This window comes from Psammomys obesus, unplaced genomic scaffold (genome assembly GCF_907164565.1).
Source record: "Psammomys obesus unplaced genomic scaffold, mPsaObe1.curated_primary_1811, whole genome shotgun sequence".
Lineage (NCBI taxonomy): Eukaryota > Metazoa > Chordata > Mammalia > Rodentia > Muridae > Psammomys > Psammomys obesus.
Genome location: NW_026585895.1, coordinates 48,858,532 through 48,883,491, shown reverse-complemented (window position 1 = coordinate 48,883,491; position 24,960 = coordinate 48,858,532). Strand labels below are relative to the sequence as shown.

The 24,960-nt window shown below is 43.3% G+C and overlaps 1 protein-coding gene across 4 annotated transcripts in view; it reads left to right on the top strand.

The window, feature by feature from the left end:
- Positions 1-24,960, top strand: part of Nup214 (nucleoporin 214) — an 85,077-nt gene that overhangs the window by 2,642 nt on the left and 57,475 nt on the right. For 2 of the 4 annotated variants that reach the window (XM_055600186.1, XM_055600184.1), the window contains exons 3-18: positions 454-605; positions 1,667-1,865; positions 2,472-2,542; positions 4,050-4,113; positions 4,470-4,573; positions 6,121-6,227; positions 7,088-7,154; positions 8,366-8,492; positions 9,398-9,559; positions 12,137-12,602; positions 13,894-14,069; positions 16,482-16,579; positions 19,564-19,650; positions 19,852-20,001; positions 21,409-21,567; positions 24,333-24,436. In XM_055600186.1, coding sequence (XP_055456161.1) covers positions 454-605; positions 1,667-1,865; positions 2,472-2,542; positions 4,050-4,113; positions 4,470-4,573; positions 6,121-6,227; positions 7,088-7,154; positions 8,366-8,492; positions 9,398-9,559; positions 12,137-12,602; positions 13,894-14,069; positions 16,482-16,579; positions 19,564-19,650; positions 19,852-20,001; positions 21,409-21,567; positions 24,333-24,436 — 2,293 coding nt within the window. The remainder of the gene's footprint in view (positions 1-453; positions 606-1,666; positions 1,866-2,471; positions 2,543-4,049; positions 4,114-4,469; positions 4,574-6,120; positions 6,228-7,087; positions 7,155-8,365; positions 8,493-9,397; positions 9,560-12,136; positions 12,603-13,893; positions 14,070-16,481; positions 16,580-19,563; positions 19,651-19,851; positions 20,002-21,408; positions 21,568-24,332; positions 24,437-24,960) is intronic. The other 2 variants (XM_055600185.1, XM_055600187.1) reach the window with 2 other exon arrangements.

The window sequence follows — 24,960 nt, the reverse complement described above, 5'->3', positions numbered from 1 at the left end:
AGCACAGTTTATAAGTATAAAAACCACAAGCACCTGGGCCAAGTTACAGTTACAATTTTCACCAATCAGAACTCGAGGATTAGAGACGTTCCCAAGTGTTTCCATCATTGTCAGCTGATATTGAATGGAAGTGTTTTTGTCTAACCAGTCAACTTATCTGTTCTTTCTGTTGTTAGGAACAGGCATTATGTTTTGAGTAACTGTTGTAGCTTAGAGAGGAAGTTGGTCAGTTCTAAAGTCCCCAGCCCTACCAGGCCCTGGAAACTTGAACTTTATTTCACTCTGTAGGTAAAATGGAGTCAGAATGGCATTACTTAAGACAAACTCTTTTATCTGTTCCCAACAGGTATATGTTTATATAGATGAAAAAACTGTTTCCTATTGACTTGGATAAAGGATTATGACTATGTGCCTATTACATGCTTTTTCTGCTTTGTCTTTTCTGTTTGATAGTTGACACAATCCAGGGCATGAATGTTCCTATGAAGTTCCCAGTACATCACCTGGCACTGAGCTGCGATAACCTCACACTCTCTGCATGCATGATGTCCAGCGAATATGGCTCCATTATAGCTTTTTTTGATGTTCGCACATTTTCAAATCAGGTAAGCTACTGTAAACTATATTTTCAACAGGGGAACACAGAGATTTCCTCATAGACATTCTAACTTGGAAACTGTATAAACTGATGACATGGCTGCTCCATGGTATGGTTAAGGGGAAGGTTTCTATTGTAGCAATAAGAGAGCAAATAGAGGAATTTGGAAGAGTCTAGAGCAGAGAAGAAAAGTAAACTGAACATAACAGATTGGATATGGCCAGGGCTCTGCGAGAAAGGTGAGAATATCAGGGCAGAGAGACTAGAGAAAGTCTGTTGGGGTGCATATCAAGAAGAGCAGGGTAATTATAAGGAGAATGAGTACCTGGGGAGAGGGAAGTCAGTGAATTGGAGGGAATTTAGGGTAGGGGAAGAGAAGTGGTAGGGTCCCAGCACAAACTCTGAAATGTGTAACAGGTACCTGTGATAATGAAGGAGCCTGGAGGGCAGCATGAGCTTTGATGTGCTATTATAATAGACACCACAGGTAGCCATGTGTCCCTTCAGAGGTGTTTGGGATTAGGTATTTGTATGGCTGGTCTTTTTCCATGCTTCCTATAGTAGGTATAGTTGTCTTCATTTTACAGATGGAAAGGCAGATTTCAAAGCATGCTGGCACACTTTGTAGTCCATAGACTGAAGTAGGCACATAGTGAACGTGAGGCTAGGTCAGGGTATGTAATCAAGAACCTGTTTCAAAAAACAGAACAGATAAAACTTACCTGCACCAGAAACCAAAGAAAGAAATCAAAAAGCCTAGCCAAGGTCATTAAGAAGCAGATCTAAGAATTTAGCATTCTTTCTGCTATTTATTGACTCTTATATTTGCATATTCCCACCAGCAGGCCCACTGAATATAGTGGAATAATTGATGACCATTTTTAAATTCCATTGAATTGTTTATAGCAAATAGATCGCTATGCAGAGCCACTTAGTTTCTTAGTTATGAAGAAATATAGAGTTTGAGTTAAGAAAGGATGCATATTCAGTCATTTCCTCTGAATCCTAAATGCCTTTGTGTTTATTAATTTATTAATTTATTTTGCATTTGTGCTTTTATTTGAACAGGCTAAACCACTGAAGCGTCCATTTACCTATCACAAGCTTTCAAACGATGCAGGCGGGATGGTGACTGATATGAAGTGGAACCCCACTGTCCCTTCCATGGTGGCAGTTTGTCTGGCTGATGGCAGTATTGCTGTCCTGCAAGTTACAGATGTGGTGAAAGTGTGTGCCACTCTTCCTCCCTCCACGGCAGTTACATGTGGTGGGTAATAGAGGCTTTCTACCCATAAAGTACAGTAATGGCAAGCTCTTTAAAAATTAATTTCTAGAAGTAGAAGTTGATGGCTTTCTTATTTTGTGTGGATTGCTTGGGGATGGGAGGGGGTGGAAATTGAGAATATTCTTTATTTCTATAGTTAATGGTCTTGAAGCCAAACAGCATACATGAGTTAATTTGAATGTGCTTGGGCTATTGAGATAAAGAAGTATTTTGGCACAGCTCATTTAAACTGGATTCTTGAGAATAATTGTTTCTAAGTCTAAAAGAGTGGCCATCTGAAAGTCATTTGTATCTCCATGGGAAGCACTAGAAGTAACAAATAGGAACAGTGGAGTAATTCCTTGATCCTTTGAAGACCTCCATTTTCCTTGTCTTCAAAATTCTACTGGAAAATCATTCTTAGCGTTCGGTTAATGGCCCAGTCGTGAGTGCGATTGATAATTCTTTTGTACAGATAAAATGGTTGTACTTTCTCCACTCTGCTGGGGGTGACTCATGGCCTTTTGTGGTAGTGATTATGTAGCTGTCTAGATCTTAGGGCTTGCGTTCTTTTCCTCAGTTTTTTAATTGGTACCATTTTCTTCCCAGTGTGCTGGAGTCCCAAAGGAAAGCAGCTGGCAGTAGGAAAGCAGAATGGAACTGTGGTCCAGTATCTTCCTGTGAGTGACTGATTTGTACTTTTCTTTATTTAAGTAACCACTGTTGGGGGTGGTTTGGGGACATCTTTGTGATTTTTTCTTTTTCTTTTCTGTCTTTTTTTTTTTTTTTTTTTTGAGACAAGGTTTCTCTGTGTAACAAGCCTTGGCTGTCCTGGTTAGCCTTAAACTCACAGAGATCCACCTGCATCTGCCTTCCAAGTGCTGGTGTCAAAGGCATGCCCCATCACACCTGGCCCTTACTGTGGATTCTTCAGGAAATGTTAAACAGAAGGAGGCATTTCTACTCACAGCTATGCTTCATGTCTGTGAATGAAGTCTGTTTAGCAATTTTCCAAGAGGATCGATTCCCTCAAACAGCTTAAAAGGAAAAGGAGTTAAGGAAGTTAAAGGACAGTTTTTAATCTTTTAGCCATCTTAAAGGTTTGGTTTTCCCAGTTGTGGGCAATAAACCAAACAGATGCTTCTTGTTGCATTGTCTCCTCTCCTTATGAGGATTTTTTGTTTTGTTTTGTTTTTGTGAGATGGTCTAACTATGTAGACCAGGCTGGGCTTGAATTCATAGAGGTCTGCCTGCCCCTGGATTGCTAGGATCAAAGGTGTGCGCACCATCATGACCAGCAAAAAAAAAAAAAAGTTTGGACCTTTTTATTTTGTGGTTCTGAATGCTTTGCGTGCATGTATGTATGTGAACCACATGGATGCATTTTTGTACCTGAGGAGGTCAGAAGAGAACATCACATGTCCTGGACCTTATTTAGGAATGGTTGGGAGCCCCCATGTGGGTGCTGGGAATCAAACTCAGGTCCTGCAAGAGCTCTTTAACCACTGAGCCTCTGCAGTAACTAGGAGTACAGGCAACCACCTTTTCCTGTTGTCAGATATTGTTAAGTGAAAATGGGTGCATAGTCATAGGGGCCTTTAAAATGATAATGTTGTTTATTGACTTTCATTGCTTTGCTGTTTCCTCATTTGTTTATTTTGTTTAATTTAGAGACAGGGTCTCAATGTAATCCTGTCTTAGAACTCACTATGTAGATCTGGATGGTGTCAAACTTATAGAGGTCTGCCTGCCTCTGCCTCCAGGGTGGAGCTGGGATTAAAGACATGGGCCACCACCCCTAGCCCTACCTTTTTATTTTTAATAACTTAATATACGTAGGTCTTCTTTCCAGCTCTGTGGAGGAGCTATTCTCTCTTCAGTGGCTCCTTATTGTCTGCTGTGTAGAAAGGCCCAAGTGATTTTTTTTTTTTTTTTTTTTGGTGGTCTTATGCATCAGTACTAGTAGCTGTGGCCCTGTGAGTGCTGCTGCATTGAGCATTCCCATCAGCTGTGCCTGAAGGTGTTCATGTAAGCATTTGCCTGGGTAGGATGCTAGGAAAAGATGGTGTTCTTCTCTTTGGGTGTGGGGTGGGGTATGGAATACCAGGTTCTAGGGGATCTGATTGGATTTGACTGTTTCATTGATTTAAGCATTATTTCATTTGTCATTTTTCATATCTCTTTCAGACTTTGCAGGAAAAAAAGGTCATTCCGTGTCCTCCATTTTATGAGTCAGATCACCCTGTCAGAGGTAACAACTACTTTGCTTATCTGGTCTCTACTGCAACCATTCTAGCCAGGTGGGATCCTCCATCCCTACTCAGGAGAGTGTGGGAGCCAGTCTTACAAGTAATGTCTGAGATTATTTAGTTATTTAACTTGAAATGGATCTTGCATTTTCACAAGAATTCTACATCATTTTCCCTAGTAATAATCCTGCAGAAAACCTACTACTTCTAAGAAATTGAGCTACTTTTGTGTCTGTGAATTATTATTTTTATTCATTGGGTAATTCTTGTAGCACAAGGCTATTAACATATGAGGCTTTTTGCTATGTCTTTCTTGCTGAGATTGGTTACTCAGGAATTGAAGGTGTGTGTCTTTCAGTTCTAGATGTGCTGTGGATTGGCACGTATGTCTTCACGATAGTCTATGCTGGTGCAGATGGGGCGTTGGAAACATGTCCAGATGTAGTGATGGCTCTACTCCCGGTAAGCATGTGAAAAGAGTGTCTTTATTTTCTGAGAGTCACAGAAGTCTTCTAGGAAAGCTAACTTATAATTAAAATCTTTTCCTTATTGGCTGTGATAGTAGAGTCAGGTGTAAGTTTTCAGTATCACACAATGGGCCTGGAACCACAATTATGGTCCATTTAGAGCCTTGTCTTAGCCACTGTTCTGTTGCTGTGAAGACACATCATGACCAAGGCAACTCTTATAGAAGCTTTTTTAAATAAACTATTTGGGAGCTTCCTTACACTTTTATAGGGTTAGTTCATGATCATCATGGCCGGGAGTGGACAGGTGTGGCACGGAGAGCTCAACATCCTGAGTGGAGCAACAGAGAGCAAAAGACTCTTGGCCCAGTGTGGGCTTTTGAAATCTCCACACCCCCTCCCTCCCGGTGATGTTCCTCCAACAAGGCCATACCTCTTAACCCTTCCCAAACAGTTTTACTTAGTGGAGACCGAGTATTCAAGCATATGAGCCTATGAAGGCCATTCTCATTCAAGCCACCACAAGAATGGTTTAATTAAGAATTTAGAAAAAGTGGATAAACTGTGTGTTTACTTATGTTATAATTTAGAAAAGCAAGGGAATATCTTGTTTTTAAAAATGTTTGTTTTATGTGTATGAGTGTTTGCCTGCATGTATGTATGTGTATTTTATGTGTGCCTGGTGCCCACAGAGGTCAAAAGTGGGCACCAGATTCCCTGGATCTAGAGTGTACTAGGAACTGAACCCAAGTCTTCTGTAAAGGCATTACGTGTTCATTACTGAGCCATCTTTCCAGCCCCTGTCTTGGTTTTTAATATTCATTTATCAGATATTTATGAGATGCAGGTAGTGTGTTGGCACCGCTTCAAAGCTGAGCATACAAAGGTGACCAGGTCGAAGCCCTTGCTTTTAAGGATCTCACATGCTGATGAGTGGTAATTTGTAGTGGGGGTGGAGAGAAGAAATTGGACAGGGCAGGTGATGACAAGGGTTGCCACTGCAGACAGGGTTAGTGAAGGCTTCTCTGAATGCTTTAGCCAAGTGGAGAAACCAATGGAGTCCTTAAGTGGGTTGGCTTTGAGAACAGAAGAACAATTAACACGAGCTATAAAGTGTTGGCAAGCTAAGTGGCATTGAAAGAGCAGAGAATGCTGAGCCTGTGCTTCCCTGTTGAAGTTAGGCTGCTTTGGTTTGCCCAAGACAGTTTTACCCTAGCCAGATTGTAGTCCTAGTTAGCCTCCAATACACACTATCCTAATGCTTCAGCTCCTGAGAGCTGCTGTAATAAGTGAGCTGCTGTGCCAGCCTCAAAATCCATAAAAATATTTATTAGTAGGATGTTTCAGGATATACTTCCTAGTCAGTGGGTTTCTTCTGTCGTTATGCTACCTGGCATGCCTTCAGAGCTGATCCCTATGTTTGCACACAGATTTGGCATTAAGTTTCTGGTTAAGCTTGAGTGATTTTTGTCTTGAGACTGTGAGCTGTGTAGGAGCCCAGGAAAATTGTACATATGGCCCTCTTCTCTCTCTCATTTATAGAAAAAAGAAGAAAAGCACCCAGAACTATTTGTGAACTTCATGGAGCCCTGCTACAGCAGCTGCACAGAGCGACAGCATCATTACTACCTCAGTTACATCGAGGAGTGGTGAGTAGAGCATTCCTGCCACTGTCAGGCCGTATACCTCAGTCACTGAGTTCCAGTAGGAAACAGTTTATTAAGAGAGGAAAGTCCAGGCTTGAGAGTGTCTTTTCAGCTGATGGGTAATAATGTCCTATGGCTACATTGTCTACTTCCCAGTCCTGATTTATCTATAATCAGTATGTACTAGTCTGCAAAGACCAATTTTTGTGCGCCTACCTCTCCCACCACCTTCCATTTGTTTTTTGAGAGAAGATCTCAATGCAAGCCTTGGCTGGTTTGTATTCACTGTGTAGACCAGGCTGGCCGCAAAGTCATAGACATTCTCTGTCTCCAGGGGTGGGGCTGCCACCAAACAGTACCCTCAAGTCCAGTGTTCTCAACCACAGTGAGTGACTACAGTGAGAATACTGATTGGTTTGTTTGAAAAAGAGTCATTTGTAGCTGAGACTACCCTTAAATTCACAGTGATCCTCCTGCCTCAGCCTTCTGAGTGCTGGGATTATAGGCATCAGCTGTCACACCTGGGTTAAAAATACTGCTACCTAACTCAGTGAAGGTTTCTCCTAGAGCAGCTTGCCTTTGATAGTTCACTGAAGCTTCTCCTCTTGAGCAGGATTTCTCTGTTGTGGGGCAGGGTTCTTGTTGGGAGCCCACACTTGGTATTGTGTGTCTTCCTTGTCTGTGCATGGGTAGCAGTGGGCAGGTTTCCAGGGCTTTCTGGAACTAAAAAGCTCAGCCCTACATCTAGCACCTTCCACCCTCTCTTCAGCTAGATAGGAAACCTTGCCCTATGTTGGCACTGAGACCCAGGTTCAAGCTGTTGATGGGCTTGAATGTAATGAACCTTTTGATTTTGTCCTAAGGGATTTAGTGCTGGCAGCGTCTGCAGCATCAACAGAAGTTAGCATCCTTGCTCGACAAAGTGATCAGGTAAATTTCTCATTTTTTTTTGTCACTTTGATATTGAGTGATGCTTTTTTTTTTTTTTTAAAGATTTATTTAATTATGTATATAATGTTATGCTGTCTGCATGTACACCTGCATACCAGAAGAGGGCACCAGATCTCATAGATGGTTGTGAGCCACCATGTGGTTGCTGGGAATTGAACTCAGGACCTCTGGAAGAGCAGCCAGAGCTCTTAACCTCTGAGCCATCTCTCCAGCCCCCAGTGATGCTTTTTTGAGAGGTCACAGTAGAGGTAACTGGTTAAGACTATAATGAGGCTACATCCTTTTCAATGAGCTTTTAGCACAAAGACTAAATGACAACAATAACCTTCTCCCTCCCGTCCCCTCCCATATACATGGTTTTCCACAATGTCGAGGCTGGAACTCAGAGCTTTGTGTACATGTGGCAAACACTTTCCCACCTGAGCTATGCTCCCAACCGTGCTCTCTCTTCTTGTTATACTCACTGCATTCCTGTAGTGCCCTTTCAGCTGTTCTCTCCATCTTTCTGTTTGCAGTCCCACACTGCCACTCTTTGCATGCTGGCCTGTAGTGGTTTCAGGTCCCTTTTGTTTTCTTTGTAGGTTTATTTAAGAGTTAGGTTCATCTTGGTTTGCAGCTGTATGCCTGTACCTTGCTTACTCAGCACAAGTTTTTCTAGCTTTGTTACTTGTCTCCTCTTCCCTTCTGGCTCATACTGCCCAGTCCATCAAGACAGAAAGCTGGACAGAGTGTTAATGAATCTTAAGACTCGGGAGTCGTTAGTTGGATGGAAAACAGGAGCAAAAGAGGAGTAGAGGATGTAGAAGCAGCTTGTGGAGTATAAGCAACAGGACTGAGATATGAGGAAGAAAGGACCTAAGGGTGCTTTCTGTCTCAGCAGCTAATGTCACAGGCGTCTGTGGAGTGTGGCTGTTGGATCTCCATGTCGTTGTCTTTAGGAACTGTCCAGCTCTGGGAGGCTCCTTACAGGGTGGGGTTGGGCACACCAGGAGCAGTGGGGAAATGAACTCACTTAACCACTCATATGCTGCGTGCTTCACACTTTTAGAGGTTGTTCCAGGTGTCAGAGCTGCCCCATCAGCATAGGAAGCTGAACCGTGCATGCTGTTCTCTGGTGATTTGAATCGTGCCGAGAAGAAGCACTGCAAAATGCTAAGCAACACGTTTCTGTCTCTCTCCACCCCCTGCAGACTAATTGGGAATCTTGGCTACTGGAGGACTCTAATCGAGCTGAACTGCCTGTGACAGACAAGAGTGATGACTCCTTGCCCATGGGCGTTGCTATAGATTATACCAATGAAGTAGAAGTCACCATCAGTGAGTGTTGCGTAGTGTTTGCTGTAGAAATGCCTGTTCTGTAAGGGTTGACACTTAGAAGCTATTAGCATGTTCCTGCCTGCAGAGTGGCGGAGGGTGATCATGACAGTGCGAAGCTGTCCACAGACGGGTACTCACTGGTGAGACCACAGGCACACCTCATGTGTCTGCAGCAGACTGAGTACGTAACATTTGAATTTCATGGCAGAGTTTCTGGCCATTTGGTTCCCTAGTGACCTCACAAGATAGTGTCACAGTCCGCTGGCAGTGCGCCCACCGCTCACCTAAGGGGAGGATGAGGGAGTAGAGCTCTAAGAGCATTTTTTCCACAATGGAACTGCACAGGTTCTCAGAGTATGCCTTTGCCTTTTCCCTGTGGAGGCCAGTAGTGTGACTACAATGACTATGTGACGAGGCAGCTGAAGAATGTTTGCCTGTTTGAACTTCACTCTACAGCACTGTCCTGGTCAGACAGCATTGAACTCCTTGTCCTTTCCTTGGTTTGGTAGGCACATTTGGTGGAAGAGCTTGTGCTCTTGTCTGCTTAAATCCAACTGAATGAGTATAAAGTAGCTTAACTTGTGTGTGTCTAACAGCCATCTTGTCATTTCTGTACCAAACTCAGCATTGCCTGGAGACTCCTATCTTGTCAGGGTGTGCCGAACCCGCCTCCTGACTGGAGGAACCTGGGAGAGTGCAGGGCTGCTGGAGTGTCCCATAGGGCCCAGCAGGGTGAGGTGATCTGATAGTGACAAGGGCTCTTGTTGCAACTGCTGCAGGTTCACATCTGGACGAGCTGCTGCTGCCAGGAGCACCTTAGTACCCTCATGCAGAGCAAGCGACCCTTCCAGACCCAGGCCTGAAAATTGACTTGGCTCTTTTATCACTTGTTTTCTTTTTGACAGACGATGAAAAGACTCTTCCTCCCCCTCCGGTTCTCCTGTTACTTTCAACGGATGGTGTGCTTTGTCCATTTTATATGTTCAATCAAAATCCTGGAGTTCGGTCCCTAATCAAGACCTTGGAGCCGATCTCACCAGAAGGAGAGCGACAGCCCAAGTCTTCAGGTGTGTGCCTCTGCCTACTTTGGTAGCCCATGATCATCTCAAGTGAAGGTGACTCAAAGATGCATGTGGTCATCTCACAGTTAGTTCATGTTAGCAAGACATGGCTGCTCTTGTCCTGGAACAAGTGTACACGTCTTCGCCTCCCTTCATCCCCAGCTCGTTCTCCAACCCTCCCTACACTTGACAGAGAGAGGAAGGCCAGCCATGTTGATCCCAGCTCTGGTGTGTGACTGGCCTGAGTTTTAAAGACCTGTTAATCATGAGGGTTAGTCAAATGTTGATTGTGCGTGGACAGTGGAAAATGTTTATTGGCAGCAAAGAGGTAGATGTGCTATAAAGAAGCACTGTGTGCTGTGTTGTGCTTTTGTATAAAATAGAGTGCACGTAGAGAAACACTGGAAAGGCCTGTTAAACTCTAGTGACTACTTCTGGCTTATAGGAATATCGAGATTTTAGTGTCTCATTTCTATCTCATTATCTTGATTTGTTTTTCCGTCTTTTAGGAGGTAATAATTGTATTGCAGAAAGGTTAGAAAAATCCAAGAAGAGGTTCCATAGACCATCAGGAAGTAGTGTAGTCAGCGGTTTGTGATGGGATCTTCATGCACACGAAGCATTTACAACTCTGAGTTCGAGGCCAGTCTGATTTACAGAGCGAGTTCCAGGACAACCAGGGCTACACAGAGAAACTCTGTCTAGAAAAACAAAACAAAAAGATTATATTTACTCTCATTCTTTAGATTGTTTTTATAGGGTTTATTAGAAGAGGCATCATTGTGGCTTTTTTTTTTTTTTATGGGTTTTGACACATGTTGCGAAAATGTCTTCTGAAAGTCCTTCTTAATGTGGTGCCTGCCACTGGGCAGGGATCCATTTTAACTGCTTTCAAGGGTACAGTGTTTGAGAGGAAAGTAAAAAATTAACTTTTAAGAGCATGTGTGGTGGTGTATGCCTGTAATCCCAGCACTTGGGCGGCAAAAGCAGGACGATCTTTTGAGTTCAAGGCCAACCTGGTCTACAAAGTGAGTCTAAGACAGCCAGAGCTATAGAGGAACCTTGTCTCAAACAAACAACAAACAAACAAAATTAACTTTAAATTTACATGTCTTTTTTTGGTTTTGTTTCTGTGTTTAGAGGGGGGTTTTGATTTTTTTTTTTTCAAGACAGAATTTCTTTGTGTAGCCTTGTCTGTACTGGAACTAATTTTGTAGAGAAGGCTGGCCTTGAACTCACAGAGATCTGCCTGCCTCTGCCTCCCAAGTGCTGAAATTAAGAACATGTGCCACCATCACCTGCATTTGTTTTTGTGTTTGTTTTTCTTTCTTTCTTTCTTTTTTTTTTTTTTTTTAAGGTAGGGTCTTACAGTGTAGCTCTGGCTGGCCTGGAACTGTGTAGACCAGGGTGGCCTCCACTCAGGGATCTTCCTGCCTCTGCTGGGGGAGCTGGGACTTAAGGCATTTGCCATCACTCCTGGCTACATTTACATGTCTTTGAGTAAAAGAGATCGGATTTTTTTTTTCTTCTGTGACTTAGGCTCTTAACCTAAATTCGTTAGCCTTGAAACTTTTAAGTAGGAGTGACAGGTTTTTTTTTTTGTTTGTTTTTTTGTTTTGTTTTGTTTTTTCAAGTTAAAATTTAGGTTCATTTATCTCAGTTGTTTTAAGATTCATATCTAAGTATTTTTAGGAATACTTGTCTGGCTTTTTCTGTTTTTTGTTTGTTTGTTTGTTTTTTGTCACTTCTAAACTGATAAAGTGTTTGGACTCTCATATTCAACTCTGCCAGTTTTGCTCTTTCGAAGGCTTTTATTTATAGGACCCTATCTTTAATTCATTTGGAACTGCTTTTTGTTTGTTTGTTTTGTTTTTTTTCAAGACAGTGTTTCTCTGTGTAGTCTTAGCTGTCTTGAACTTACTTTGTAGACTGGGCTGGCCTCAAACTCACAGAGATCTGCCTGCCTCTGCCTCCTGAGTGCTGGGATTACAGGTGTGCACCACTGTGCGAGGCTGGAATTGCTTTTAAGTAGTGTTTTGGGGCAGAGGCCTAAACTAGGCTTATTTCCTGGTTAATGAAATAATGCAGCGTGAGATTAACTCACTATTCAGAGTTTGCTTTGTGCCTTCTCTTCATGAAGGCCTGTGCCAGCCTAGTGCCTTTCCCTATTTTGTCATTATTCAAAGTTTCACATGTCTTATTCTGTAGAATCCCTGTCATGGAAAGACTAACTCTGTCCTACTGTCTGCTTGCTTTTCTTTTTAGAATTTTAAAAAATTGTTTTTACTTTATGTACATTAATGCTTTGATTGCATGTATGTCTGTGTGAGGGCATTGGATCCCCTGGAACAGGATTTACAGATAGTGGTGAGCTGCCATGTGGATACTAGGAATTAAAGCTGGGTCCTATGGAAGAGCAGCCAGTGCTCTCAGCCACTGAGCCATTTCTCCAGCCCTGTGTGTTTTCTTAACAGGCACCATTTCTAGCTTCACCCAAACTCCCCCTTCCCCCCCACATTCAAGTGGACCACCAGAGTTACAGTTTAACTTTGTTCTTTTGTTTCTCCTTGGTTTTTATTGCAGGAAGTTTTCCTACCACTCCTACTTCTCCTCAAGCCCCACAGAACCTTGATGCCCCAGCAACAGCCTCTTTGTCCGTTGTACCTGTGTCTTCTGCTGCTCCTACCACCACCTTTGCCATACCCTCTGCTGGGCCATCCTCTTCTGTGTTCTCCTTTGGCCCTTCATCCTTAAAGTCGTCTGCTTCTGTCACTGGGGAGCCCCCTCCTTTTCCCACTGGGTCTGACAGTTCCAGAGCAGCACTGGGCTCTGGCACCTCCACCTTCTCTTTTGCTCCTCCGGCCAAAGGCTCCCTGTCCCTGACCCCTGCCTCATCCCCCATGGCCACACCTGCTGCTCCCTTCACTTTTGGATCATCAGGCTTTAAGCCCACCTTGGAAAGCACACCCATGTCCAATGCCCCAAACACAGGAATGAAACCTTCGTTCCCACCCTCAGCCTCTTCGGTGAAAGTCAACCTGAATGAAAAGTAAGTCACCTTAAAAGTCTCTTTTTTAATCTTATTTTTATAAAATAAATAAATTATAGTTAATATGAAATAATTCAACAATAACAAAAAAAAGTCTGACTCCTTGGTAGAATGGGTAGAAATACTGCATGATAGTCACTGACTAGGCTCACTGTGAATGGAGTGCTGAACAGTCTTTCTGAGGTAGAACTTAGCAGGGGAAATTCAGCCAGGGTGAAGGTTGACTCTTACCTGCAGATCAAGTCCAGAAGCATCTCTTAAAAGGCACTTTGGCTTTCTGACTTAGAAATTTACACTTAAGTACTTGTATCACTTTTTCAGGCTATAACGATAGGAAGAATTCCTTACTGTAAGAAAGGAAACAACCCAGAGCAAACCTCCGGAAAGGAAGTGGGTCTTCTGCAGTTTTTTTCCTCCTCATATCCACTCTGACTCTCAGCTGTTTTCTGTGCAGCCACCAAAGTGACTTGTGCAGTGAGGGATGCATGAGGTGACTGTCCTGTGTGACAGTCCCCAGAGGTTTCTTGTTGGGTTTCTTTACAGTTCAAACCTTTTGGCGTGGTTTCTGGTTTCCTCCAGGTCTAGTTCCAGCCACCTTACTCATACCTTATTTAGTTAGCTCTTTGTCTGCTTTTTTCTGTTCTGCCTACAGAACAGTCTGCAGTTTTTTCCAAACTGCACATCTGGAGGGAATGCTCCCTTGTACTTTACAGCCTTTTCCCACTGCAGTGAGTGTCAGAACCATCAGTTTTGGGTTCTGCTTGCTTTGTAGCCAGGATGTGCTGCTACAGCCTCACTGTCATTGCTCAAATTAAATCAACACGAGGCTTCTTCACCCTGGCCACTGCCTGGTTTTCCATTCTGTTGGTCTGCTCATTCTCTGACTGAGCTTGTCTGCAGACCTTGTCTTGGGTGGAGTTGACTTGACATTCTTACTAGGTAGGCCATGGTGTCCCAAAGATACTGACCTGCTTGCTTCCCTGGTGTCTTTCACACCCTCCAAAACCTCAAAACAAGTTCTCATGCTTTGTTGTAGCACCCCTTAAACACATTTGATAGGCTAAAAAAAATAGATCTCTTGTCCCATAGAGAACTGGGAATTTACCTTACACTAAGTGCTTCTGTGCTGCTGTTGTTGATAAGCAGGGGTAACTTCCCTCACATGAGTAAGCAGCATGTGTGTTGTTCTGAAGGCAGATGGGTAGTCAGTTATTCTTGAGTATCACTGCATGACCAGTGTGAAAGACTTCTCTAGCAGGCTGTTGTGATAGAACTGTATTTCCACTTTCAGGTTCACCGCTGTGGCCTCCTCTGCACCTGCTCTTAACTCCACAAGCACACCCTCCGTGTTGCCATTCTCTTCCTCCCCAAAGCCAGCTGCTTCTGGACCACTCAGCCATCCCACCCCTCTCCCAGCATCATCCAGCTCCATGCCTTTGAAGTCTTCAGTTTCTCCCTCGCCATCAGGTATTCTCGGAAGCCAACAGCTTCTGTTCTCAGCTGTCCTTTATAGAAGAATGGGCAAGGGTTTTTGTTTTTTGAGGCAGGATTTCTCTGTAGCCCTGGCTGTCCTGGAACTCACCCTGTAGACCAGGCTGGCCTCGAACTTAGAGATCCACCTGCCTCTGCCTCTTAAGTGCTGGGATTAAAGACGTGTACTACCACCACCTGGCTAAATTTTGGGGTTTGTTTGTTTTAACGTCTTAAAGTGCTGTGATTGTTGTTCTGAATTGGAGATTCACAGTGGTTTCAGTTCTATTAGCTTTTACTTAGCTGCTCATAGAGATTCAAAGAAAGTGTCTTGTCGCTGAGTGCTGACCCTCACACAGCGTGCTCTAATGGAAAGACAGTTACTGAGCTGCCCTTCAGCATGACTGGAGCAGCCCTCAATGACTCTTGTGCTTACTGCTCCTGAGTATAGTGAGAAGTGTGTAATATTGGTTTCTCTGAAAAACACAGAAATGTTATGGGAATATGTTTTTGTTTTAACCCCAGGTGTGGGGTAATGGGGCTGCTTCACAGCAGTTGACTATGATTTGCAGCATGGTTTTGCCAGCTGCAGATAGTTTCTGTGAGTGTGTGTCATTTGGAATTCTGGGAACTTTTCAGAGGCTGTATAAATGCTAGGGCCTTGCAAGGCATTGTTGCTGTTGGTGACTGGTTAGTGGTTGGATGCTGTTGGATGCTGTTGGATGCTGTTGGTTGAGGTTTCTCAAGTAGTCGTTTGCAAAGAAACAAGAAGTTTGCTATCCTAATGATAAAGCCAAACTTCCCCCCCTGAGGAACTCGACGTACAGGAGGTAGTCTAACGATAACTTCACCCCCTTTCTCTTGTATTTTTTTTTTGTCTCCTATCTGGGGCTAATAAGGGTGGACAATGGTAGAGGAGAGAAAAGAAACCACAAAGCAGTAAGCCCTCCAGTTATACCTGAGACTATTAATTACATTTTTACCATCAGCTACTTTAAACATGATGAAATGGAATAATTACAGGCAGGATATAAGACTCCAGAGGCACCTACCCTATCTTTTCCCATTTCTGTTACATGTACAAACTGGTTGCAAAATTGTAAATACTGTGGTCTTCACCAAGGTTTAGTGCTTTCTAAACATTTTGCATGTTTGCTTTTTTTTTTCCTTTTATGTAAAAAATTAGAAACATTTGAGAATTAATTTTAGACAATGTGAAACACTTGGCCCTCTAGGTGCATGGGTACCCAGCTCCTAAATGCCAAGACTTATACTCAAGAAATGAACAGTCAAATCTAGAGTCCTTGTCATATTTGCCCAGTAATGTCAGTTAAAGCTCGTAAACTACATTCTGTTTTTGTTTGTTTGTTTGTTTGTTTTTTTCTGCATAGTCTCAGTTCATTTCAATAGCATTTATAAGAAAGTCGGCTCAGTGGTTTTGGGACCATCCCTGTTTGGATTTGATTGTTTCCACATGATAGTGTTCAAGTTAAAGATTTGGAATGGCACATCATATAGATGGTGTGAGTCACCGTGCATGCTTTTGTTCAGTCTGATGTGGAGGTTGTTTGCTGAGTTTGTTTTATTATGTGTGTGTATGTGCATGTGAGTGCCATTACTTGGGGAGACCAGAGGTTTCTAGCCCCTGGAATTGGAGTTACAGGCAGTTGTGGGTGCTGGGAACCAAAGCTGAATTCTCTGCAAGAGCAGTACTCACTATTGAACTGTCTTTCTGGCCCCCAGTGCAATTTTTAAATTGGTTATTTGGGTATCTGTTTGTGTGGGCTTGTATTGGAGACAGGGTTTTACTAGGTAGTCCTGGCTGGTTTGCAACTTACCATGTAGACCAGGCTAGCCTCAAACCCACAACTTAGCTTAGACTGCCTCTGCCTCCTGACTACTGGGAGTAAAGGCTGGAATCATCATACCTAGGCTTGGGTGGCCATTTGGGTTTGAATGCCTGAAAAAAAATTTATTTTGGCAAATACCGAACAGATATTGAATGAGGAAAACTTGAAATTTTTGCTTCTTACCTGTTGCTCAGAGAAAAGGACATTTCTTTCCTTGTGAAGTTTACCAAAGTCTTTTCATTAAACCATTTTGTCAGCCATCTTTGTGTTTTTGAGGCATGTTTTAAAGGTGACCTAACCTTGCCTGGGACTTGATATGTAAGCCTAAAGTGACCTTGAACTTAAAATTCTCCTTCTTGAGCCTCCTGAGTACTGGGATTATAGATGTGTACCACCAGGCCCATGGGGTCATCACTTTTTTTTTTTCAATACAGATCGTAAAAGTGGAGCCAGGGATGATTCTAACTCCTTTTCTTAGTTTTAGGGAAAGAAGTTTGTGGTGACAGAAGTAACAGGAGTGGGTGTCTGTTATAACTGGTTCCTTGGTCATTTGTGCTAGCAGGCCGATCGACTCAGAGTGGTCCAAGTTCAGTACCCTCCATGGTGCAGAAATCACCCAGGATAAATCCTCCAGTGGCAAAGTCAGGCTCTCCTCAGGTAGGTTTACATTTTCTTAATATACTTGCATGTTTCTAAAGTGGGCCTTTGCGCTTTAGAATTCAGACACGGGAGATACCGAAGTTGACAGGTACTCAGAAAAGCAATTATTTCCTTTCCTTTTTAAGACACGGTCTCACTATGTAGCCCTAGCTGGCCTGGAGGTTACTCTGTAGTACAGGAGGCTGGCCTTGAACTCACGAAGATCCCCTGCGTCCTGAGTGCTGGGATTAAAGGCGTGGGTCACCATGCCCAACCTCTGTTTAGCTTTTTTTAATTTTATTTTATTTTTTCTTATCAGTTACATTTTATTAACTCTGTATCCCAGCTGTGTCCCGCTCCCTCATTCCCTCCCAATCCCACCCTCCCTCCCTCATCTCCACCCTGCCCCTTTCCAAGTCCACTGATAGGGGGGGACTTCCTCCCTATTCATCAGATCCTGTTTTATCAGGTATCTTCAGAACTGGCTTCGAAGCCCTCCTCTGTGGCCTAACAGGACTGCTCCTCCCTTGGGGGGTGGGGAGGCTAGTCCTTGTTCCCCTCACTATGGGAAACCAATTGGTTACTGAGCTACCACAGGCTACATCTGAGCAGAGGTTCTAGGTTATATCCATACATGGTCCTTGGTTGAATGACAGTCTCTGAGAAGACCCTGTGCCCAGATATATTTGGTCCTTGTAGAGCTCCTATCCTTTCCCCATCATACTAACTTCCCTTCTTTCATATGATTCCCTGTACTCTGCCGAAGGTTTGGTCATGAGTCTTTGTATCTGCTTTGAAAACACTGCTAGTTAGAGTCTTTCAGATGCGCTCAGTAGACTCCTGTCATATGTTCAATGCACATCCCATCTGTCTTTCTAAAGGAGGATTGATCATCTTACCCCATGTCCGCTCTCTTGATAATCTTTTTTAGGTGTATAGATTTCATTATGTTTATCATATCTTACAGGTCTATATAAGTGAGTATATACCGTGTTTGTCTTTCTCCTTCTGGGATATTTCACTCAGAATGATCTTTTCTAGATCCCACGATTTGCCTGCAAATTTCATGATTTCCTCCTTTTTGATTGCTGAATAGTATTCCATTGTGTAAAAATACCACAATTTCTGTACCCATTCCTCCGTTGATGGACATCTGGGTTGTTTCCAGGTTCTGGCTATTACAAATAAAGCTGCTATAAACATGGTTGAGCAAGTATCCCTTTTGTGTACTTGAGCAAAGTTTGGGTATATACCTAGCAGTGGTATAGCTGGGTCTTGAGGAAGCACCATTCCTAATTGTCTTAGAAAGCGCCAGATAGATTTCCAGAGTGGTTGTACCAGTTTACATTCCCACCAGCAGTGGAGGAGGGTTCCCCTTTCTCCACAACCTCTCCAGCATGTGCTGTCACTTGAGTTTTTCATCTTGGCCATTCTGGTGGGTGGGAGGTGAAATCTCAGGGTTGTTTTGATTTGCATTTCCCTGATGGCTAATGAGGTTGAGCATTTCTTTAAGTGTTTCTCTGCCATTCGATATTCCTCTGTGGAGAATTCTCTGTTTAGCTCTGTTCCCCATTGTTTAATTGGATTACTTGGTTTGCCGCTTGTAATTTATGTGGAAAAAAGTCCATGTGGAATGTGCACACCTCGTTCATTGTCATCAGCTAACTGCACCTTTGTAACTAGCAAACGAGTTGACAAAGGATCTTGGGCTCTTCCTCATGTGCCCTCTTCTGGTCTCTGTCCTTGCCAAGGGTCACTCACTGCCTTGTTACCTAACAGTATATAGATTAATTTAGCCTGTTTACTAATTTTCTTCAAATAGAACCACAGAGTGTATGCCGATTTCTGTCCCTCTGCTGCTGTGAGGAGTTGATGCTTTATTACGGGTACTGCTTCCATCCTCCTGAGTAGTTTCCAGCTAATACTATTCTGACCGGTGTGCTTGATGTTTTCTGGTGAACATCTGTACACCTTTCTTTGGGGTTTCAGCTTAGTCATGTGATGACTGGGCCATAGACTGCAGTTCTTTAGCAAATTGCGACCCATGGTTGACACTTGCACACTGTCCGCATTCTTGCCAGGCATGCTGTTTTTCACCTTACATTGTATTCAGCTTTTTGTTTGTTTTTAGTCAATTTATATTTTCCTAGTGATTAGCAAAATTAAGCTTTATTTCATATGAATTTTAGCCATCTGTGTATTTTCTATGAATTTCTATAGCCTATGGATGTTCTTAACGTTTTTCTGTTGGAAGGTATCCCAGTTTTATTTCTGTTGCTGTGATAAAAATTAACCAAAAGTTCCAGGTAGTGGTGGCGCAAGCCTTTGATCCTAGCCCTTGGGAGGCAGAGGCCAGCCTACAGAGTGAGTTCCAGGACAGCCAGGGCTACACAGAGAAACCCTGTCTCAAGAAAACAAGCAATGCCACTGATTTAGGGGAGGAAAGAGGTTTTTCTTCCTTCTTCTTTTAAATGATGAATCAAATTTAATCCAAACACTTCTGAAATAGCAGCAGCTTTCTAACATGCCTACAGCAGTAGAATCTGAACTCCGTGGTGTGTCTATAGACACTTGCTCTACCTGCTTCTCTGACCTCTTCTCTAATTTTCCCTGTCCTTAGCTTCATTAACCCACATGACTCTCACACCTGGTCACACCAGTCTTCTTCCTTTAGCTCCTTGTGCTTGCTCTTGCCGCCTGTAGCCTTCTCTCTCACATCTTGTTCCCACTTGGGTGAGGGAGAACTTTCTTGGCTATCTTCAGTGCCTCATTCTCTGAAGGTTTGCTTCTCACTGTCTGCGTTGGCCCTGACTACGTTCCCTGAGTAAGGATGTCAGAACTAGCTCACGGTTTTCACTGTGTGGAATGTGTCCTGTACAAAATGGAGACTCAGTGCACACAATTCCAAAGAGTGGTGACCCACGTGCCGCTTGAGGGGGCGATGCTAGAACCCAGACCTGATAGTGTGGAGCCCACCGTGAAGTTTTTGCCTTCCATTTCAGGCCAAGTCACTTCAGCCTTCTGTCACAGAGAAACAAGGACATCAGTGGAAAGACTCAGACCCTGTGATGGCTGGAATTGGAGAGGAGGTGAGTTTGCTGCACAAGCAGTATCTTTCTGAGAGAATCTTTGACAGTGAGATAGGAGCAGCCTTAAGTGCATCCCCTGCACTGCCATTATTGTACCATCAGGTCCTGGCTCAGACCCTGGACAGGTTTACCCTGACAACATGGAAGTGCTGTTACTACTGCCATTCAGAACAAGTTGTCTCTCTGTTCATGGTCTCACAGATTGCACACTTTCAGAAAGAGCTAGAGGAATTAAAGGCCCGGACCGCCAAAGCTTGTTTCCAGGTTGGCACCTCAGAGGAGATGAAGATGCTGCGGACCGAGTCTGATGACTTGCACACCTTCCTTTTAGAGATTAGAGAGGCCACAGAGGTTAGTATCAGTGGGTATCTTTCCTGAGCAGGGGGCTTTCAGAAACTGCAGTTAGTTTGGAACACTGCTATGAACCACAATGTTCTCAGAGGACCATCAGTGCTGTTGGTGGCATTTTCTCTGCAAAAGCCTGAGGTCAGGACTGTCAGAACTGAGGCTTGACAAAGCTTTTCTAGCTGTCTTAGTTTCCACCTTGGTAGCACATACTAGACATTCATAAAAGTTGGGTATAGTTGTTTATTTAAGTTAAATATATTTTCAAATGTTTCTTTTATAGGATTGGGTTAAGATAGTATCATTTTGAAGCATACAGATGTCAAGTATTTATTGCTTAAAGCTACTCCATCAGGCACTGTCCTATACCAGGATATCTCACGCAATCCTAACAGCTTTCCTGCCTAGGGCAAGTTGGGACCCTCTCTGTTTTGCTTAGGAAGGCAAGTGAGATTTTGAAAGTCTCTGCTTAGAAAAGGATATTGCCAGACGCGTTTTCAAGTCTTATGTCTTCTGGTCTTAATCAATAAGCTTGGAAAGAGAAAGTCTCCAGGATGTTAGGTGATGTCTTTCTGGAGCTGGATCGCGAGTCCTGTCTCTGCTCTTACTTTCCACATTGTCAATCACCAGAAGTTGTGTTTGAAATCAAGAGAAAGGAAATTAAACATTTTAGGACCTGATGAGATAGCTAAGTAGTTAAGAGCAGTGCTGCTCCTTTCAGAGGACCTAGATTTGATCCCAGCACCTACACGGTGGCTCACAGGCCCCTCTAACTCGAATCCCAGGGTATCTGACATTTCTTCTGGCCTCTCTGGGCACAAGGCACTTATGTGGTGCACAAGGCAAACACTTGTACGTGTAAAATTTAAAAATTAATAATTTTTTAATATGACTATCCTTCTAAACATGAAATGTTTTTTCAGAGTTTAGGATTTTTAATTTTTTCCTACAGTCACTGAAGCAAGAAACATAATAGAATTTTTTGTTTTGTCTTTTTGTTTTGTTTTGTTTTGTTTTCAAGACAGGGTTTCTTTGTGTAGCCGTGGCCGTCCTGGACTCCTCTTGTAGACCAGGCTGGCTTTGAACTCACAGATATCTGCCTGCCTCTTACCTCCCCGACTGCTGGGACTACAGGCGTGCGCCACTGCGCCCCTGGCAATAGAACATTTTTTTTTTTTTTTTTTTTACAAGCCCTCCACCCCGACACAAAACAAGAAGAAAAGAAAAAATGGGGAAAAATGGTTTTGTGCATGGGAACAGTGAAAGTGTTTAAACAGTGCAGTGTTTAAATGTGACTGAGATCTTAACCATGTTAAGCAGTTGAGACTCTCCACCCTCCTGGGCCAAACAGAGGCTTTGGTTTTGTTTTGGCTATACAGCCGTTGTATCAGTATATCTCTGTGCCTTTCCTAGTCTCTTCATGGAGACATAAGTACCCTGAAAACAGCCTTGCTGGAGGGCTTTGCTGGAGTGGAGGAAGCCAGAGAACAGCATGGAAGAAATCATGACTCTGGGTATCTCCACCTGCTCTATAAGAGACCACTGGATCCCAAGAGTGAAGCCCAGCTCCAGGTAGGTGAGCAAGGACCTTCCATCTGTTGAGGAGCTTCAGCCGTGGCAAGCCTGCCACTGTGGCAGTGGTTTTGAGTAATGCCCTCAGGAAGCTGCTGGCCTTCTGCTAATAACTTGCTGTGCTTTTCCATAAACTTATTTGTAGTAAAGAAAACGATATGCTTTTTTTAACATTTTACTTTAAAGGTAGATCTCTTTTTAAGTCTTGAACTTGATAAAGTTCTTTGTTAAAGTAGGTATTCATAAATCAAATCATGACTAATACTACAGTGGCAGCCTGGCAGGAAACCAGCTAGTAACCCTGTGTGTTGGCATATAGCTCCCTCTCAGGAGACAGAGGAAGGAGGATGGTGAGTTTGAGGCCAACCTTAGCTACTGTTGGCATACTTTTTAAAAACTCATTTACATTTCTTATATCTTTTTCTCCCTACTCCACCCCAATCTCTTCCAATACCTCAACACCAGGTAGGGAGAGAAAAGGTTAGTGGGAGAGGAGCCGAAGTTTTCTTAGCTGCTTCCTGCTGGTTAGGGTCGTCGGGTTCCTTGGAGCCAGTCCAATCCTCATTTCAGGAGATCTCCAACTTCTGGTGTTATAACAGCAACCAGGGGCAGCAATCAGGAAGCAAGAGCAGCCTTGTTCTTTCTCCCAGCTCCACACTCTCTGGGGTCTGGCATTTATTTTAGTTTCTCTCCAGAGTCTTCAGATTTAAACTATCTGCAGCTGGGAAAGAGCTCCTCTCAGAGCCGGCAGGAAGTGAACAGTTGCTGCTGTGGACCATCTGAATCAGCCCCGTATCCCACACCTGGGACCAAAACAAAACTATGTTTATATCCACTAAACAAAGACCCTCTCAAAAACAAGAACAGAAAGCAGACCAGCTGCTCTCCAGTGTGAGAGCTATTGGGTCCGCAGAGAGAGTGCTTCCTAAGCTAATAAGGACTGTGGTCCAAGCTTGTGCTGGCATCAGACAGTCTGGCCTGCGGGACCTCTGCCGCCTGCTGAGCTGGAGCAATTACATTTGGTCACTCCTAGTCTTCATTTCTGCTTTGGCCAGTTGGATTTTGTTTGCCTCTGTGTACATGGGTCATCTTTCCCTTCCACACATCAAGAATCCCAGAGGAGTGGTTTGTAGGCAGCCCCGATTCTCCTCACTTCACACACGTCTATGTGGGTGTGGTGAATCCCTCTTGCTACAAGGAACTTAACCTCAGGCCTCTGCTCCTTGTTTTCTATCGCCACCCAGAATACCTAGCACCTGGAAGATGAAAGGATGACCTCTTTTAGAGGCGCTTTCTTGGGATCATTGACTGCTCTATCTTCCCCTGTGGGCCTTTTCTTATGAGGATGCTCTCAGACTGCAGTCCCCACTGTAGGTATTCCTCTCAGCCCTCACAGGAGCCTTTCACTTCTCCCCAGTTACCATGAGAAAAACATTCAGCTTCTGCACTGAGAAAGGAGTAATTGTCTTCTTTCACTATGCTACATAGGTAGCTGCAGGAAACGTAATTGGACACTTACTACATACAAAGCAAGGATGGTGCAGTGGTCCAGGCTGCCAGCGTTCATAACTAACAGAGTCTACACCCATGCCTTAGCCACTGTACAACAGCATTTGGTTCCTGAAGCTGGTAAGGGACAGTCAGGAACAGTGGACTTAGAGTTTTCATGTGGGGTATGATGCCATGGGGAGAGAGTAAGGAAGCCACTGAAAAGTGTTTGCAGACCCTTGAAGTGTTGATTTTTGCTGCTCTACCCAGTTGGGAGGCATTTGGAAGGGCATTGGCTAGCGCAGACCCGAGATCACAGCTGAGGTGGGTGAAGGAAAGCCTCCTGTGGTCAGCAAATGCCCTTGAAGCTGCTGCCACCTCCCTGGACTCAGCTTGGCTTTTTCTAAATGGCATTTCCTGTTTCGTGATTGAGACATAACATGAACATTTGTGAAATACACTTCACCATTGTCAGATCTGTGCTTATTGGGGGCTGCTCAGTGTCTGTACGCTTACTTGATCGAATAATTCGTTTTTTGTTTTTTTTTTTTTAATTTAATACATTCTTTTTACTTTTTATTTTTTTTTTATTTTATTTTTCTTATTAGTTACATTTTTAACTCTGTGTCCCAGCTGTATCCCGCTCCCTCATTCCCTTGGTTTTGTTTTTAATGTTTAAGAGTCAAATTGTGTAGCCATGAAGATTAACTGCCCCAGCTGAAAGAATGTCACTACAGGTCTAACAGCCTGTAAAAGTTAGTAGTGGTAGATTGGGTTTCCAGTATGGATACTGTTGTATACTTGTGAAAAATGCTCCTCAAATGGTGAGGGAGACTGTATGTTCTGTGCTATGAATATCTAGAGTCAGCGTTATTTCCAGCACCAATTATCCAATCATCTTGTCTAAATCATGATGAGAGAGAACTAAATGGGCGCACTGTGAGCAAGGGCAGGAGGGCATTCCAGCATGTCCCACCCTGCCCAGGGCAGGACATGGAGAAGGAAGTGGGTACATCTGCCCCCCAGGGCCTGAGGCTTCCACACCCACTCTTTTCCTTTCTCTGTTTCATCTCTGTTCATCTCTACTTCAGAAATGGAATTTCTGCTTTTTATTAAATGGTTTGTGTTTAATGGTTATAATAAAATCTAGTGTTTTCCTTTTTCATACAGTTCTCAATATAGAAATATTTCAGAATTATTTTGACTACTTAAATGCATCTCCCCCCAAACTAGCTACCAGAAGAATGAGTCATTGCCTTTTAATTTTTCTCTGGTAGGAAATTCGCCGCCTTCATCAGTATGTGAAGTTTGCTGTCCAGGATGTGAATGATGTTCTAGACTTAGAGTGGGATCGACATCTGGAACAGAAGAAAAGACAGAGGTGAGTGAGGTGTTGTTGCTGCTGCCTTTTATAGGACCAAATGTAAAAACCTCACAGCATCCTTCCTCCTGCTTAGTCATTTCATTTCTACACGTTTCATTTACAGAAGCACAGAATGATGATCATAGTAAGTTATATAAGCAAATTTGCACCACAGCATAATTTCAGAATAAGAATGTGAATTTCATAAAGGCTGAGGATGTAGCTCGGTGATAAAGCCATTGACTTTTATGTGTATGTACCATATATTCAATCCCTTACATCAGGAAAGCCCAAGCATCAGGAAGGTATATAAGCCAGGCAGTGGTCTCGGGAGGCAGAGGTAGGTGGATCTTTGTGAGTTCAAGGCCAGCCTGGTCTACAAAGTGAGTTGTACAGAGAAACCCTGTCTGGAAAAAAAAACAGAAAAAACCCTGTCTAGAACAACAGCAACAAACGCCAAAACAAAAATTATGTAGCCACTGAATAGCTGTTCTCAAGAAATTACACTAAATGCTTTTTATCTTGTATCAAACATATAAATT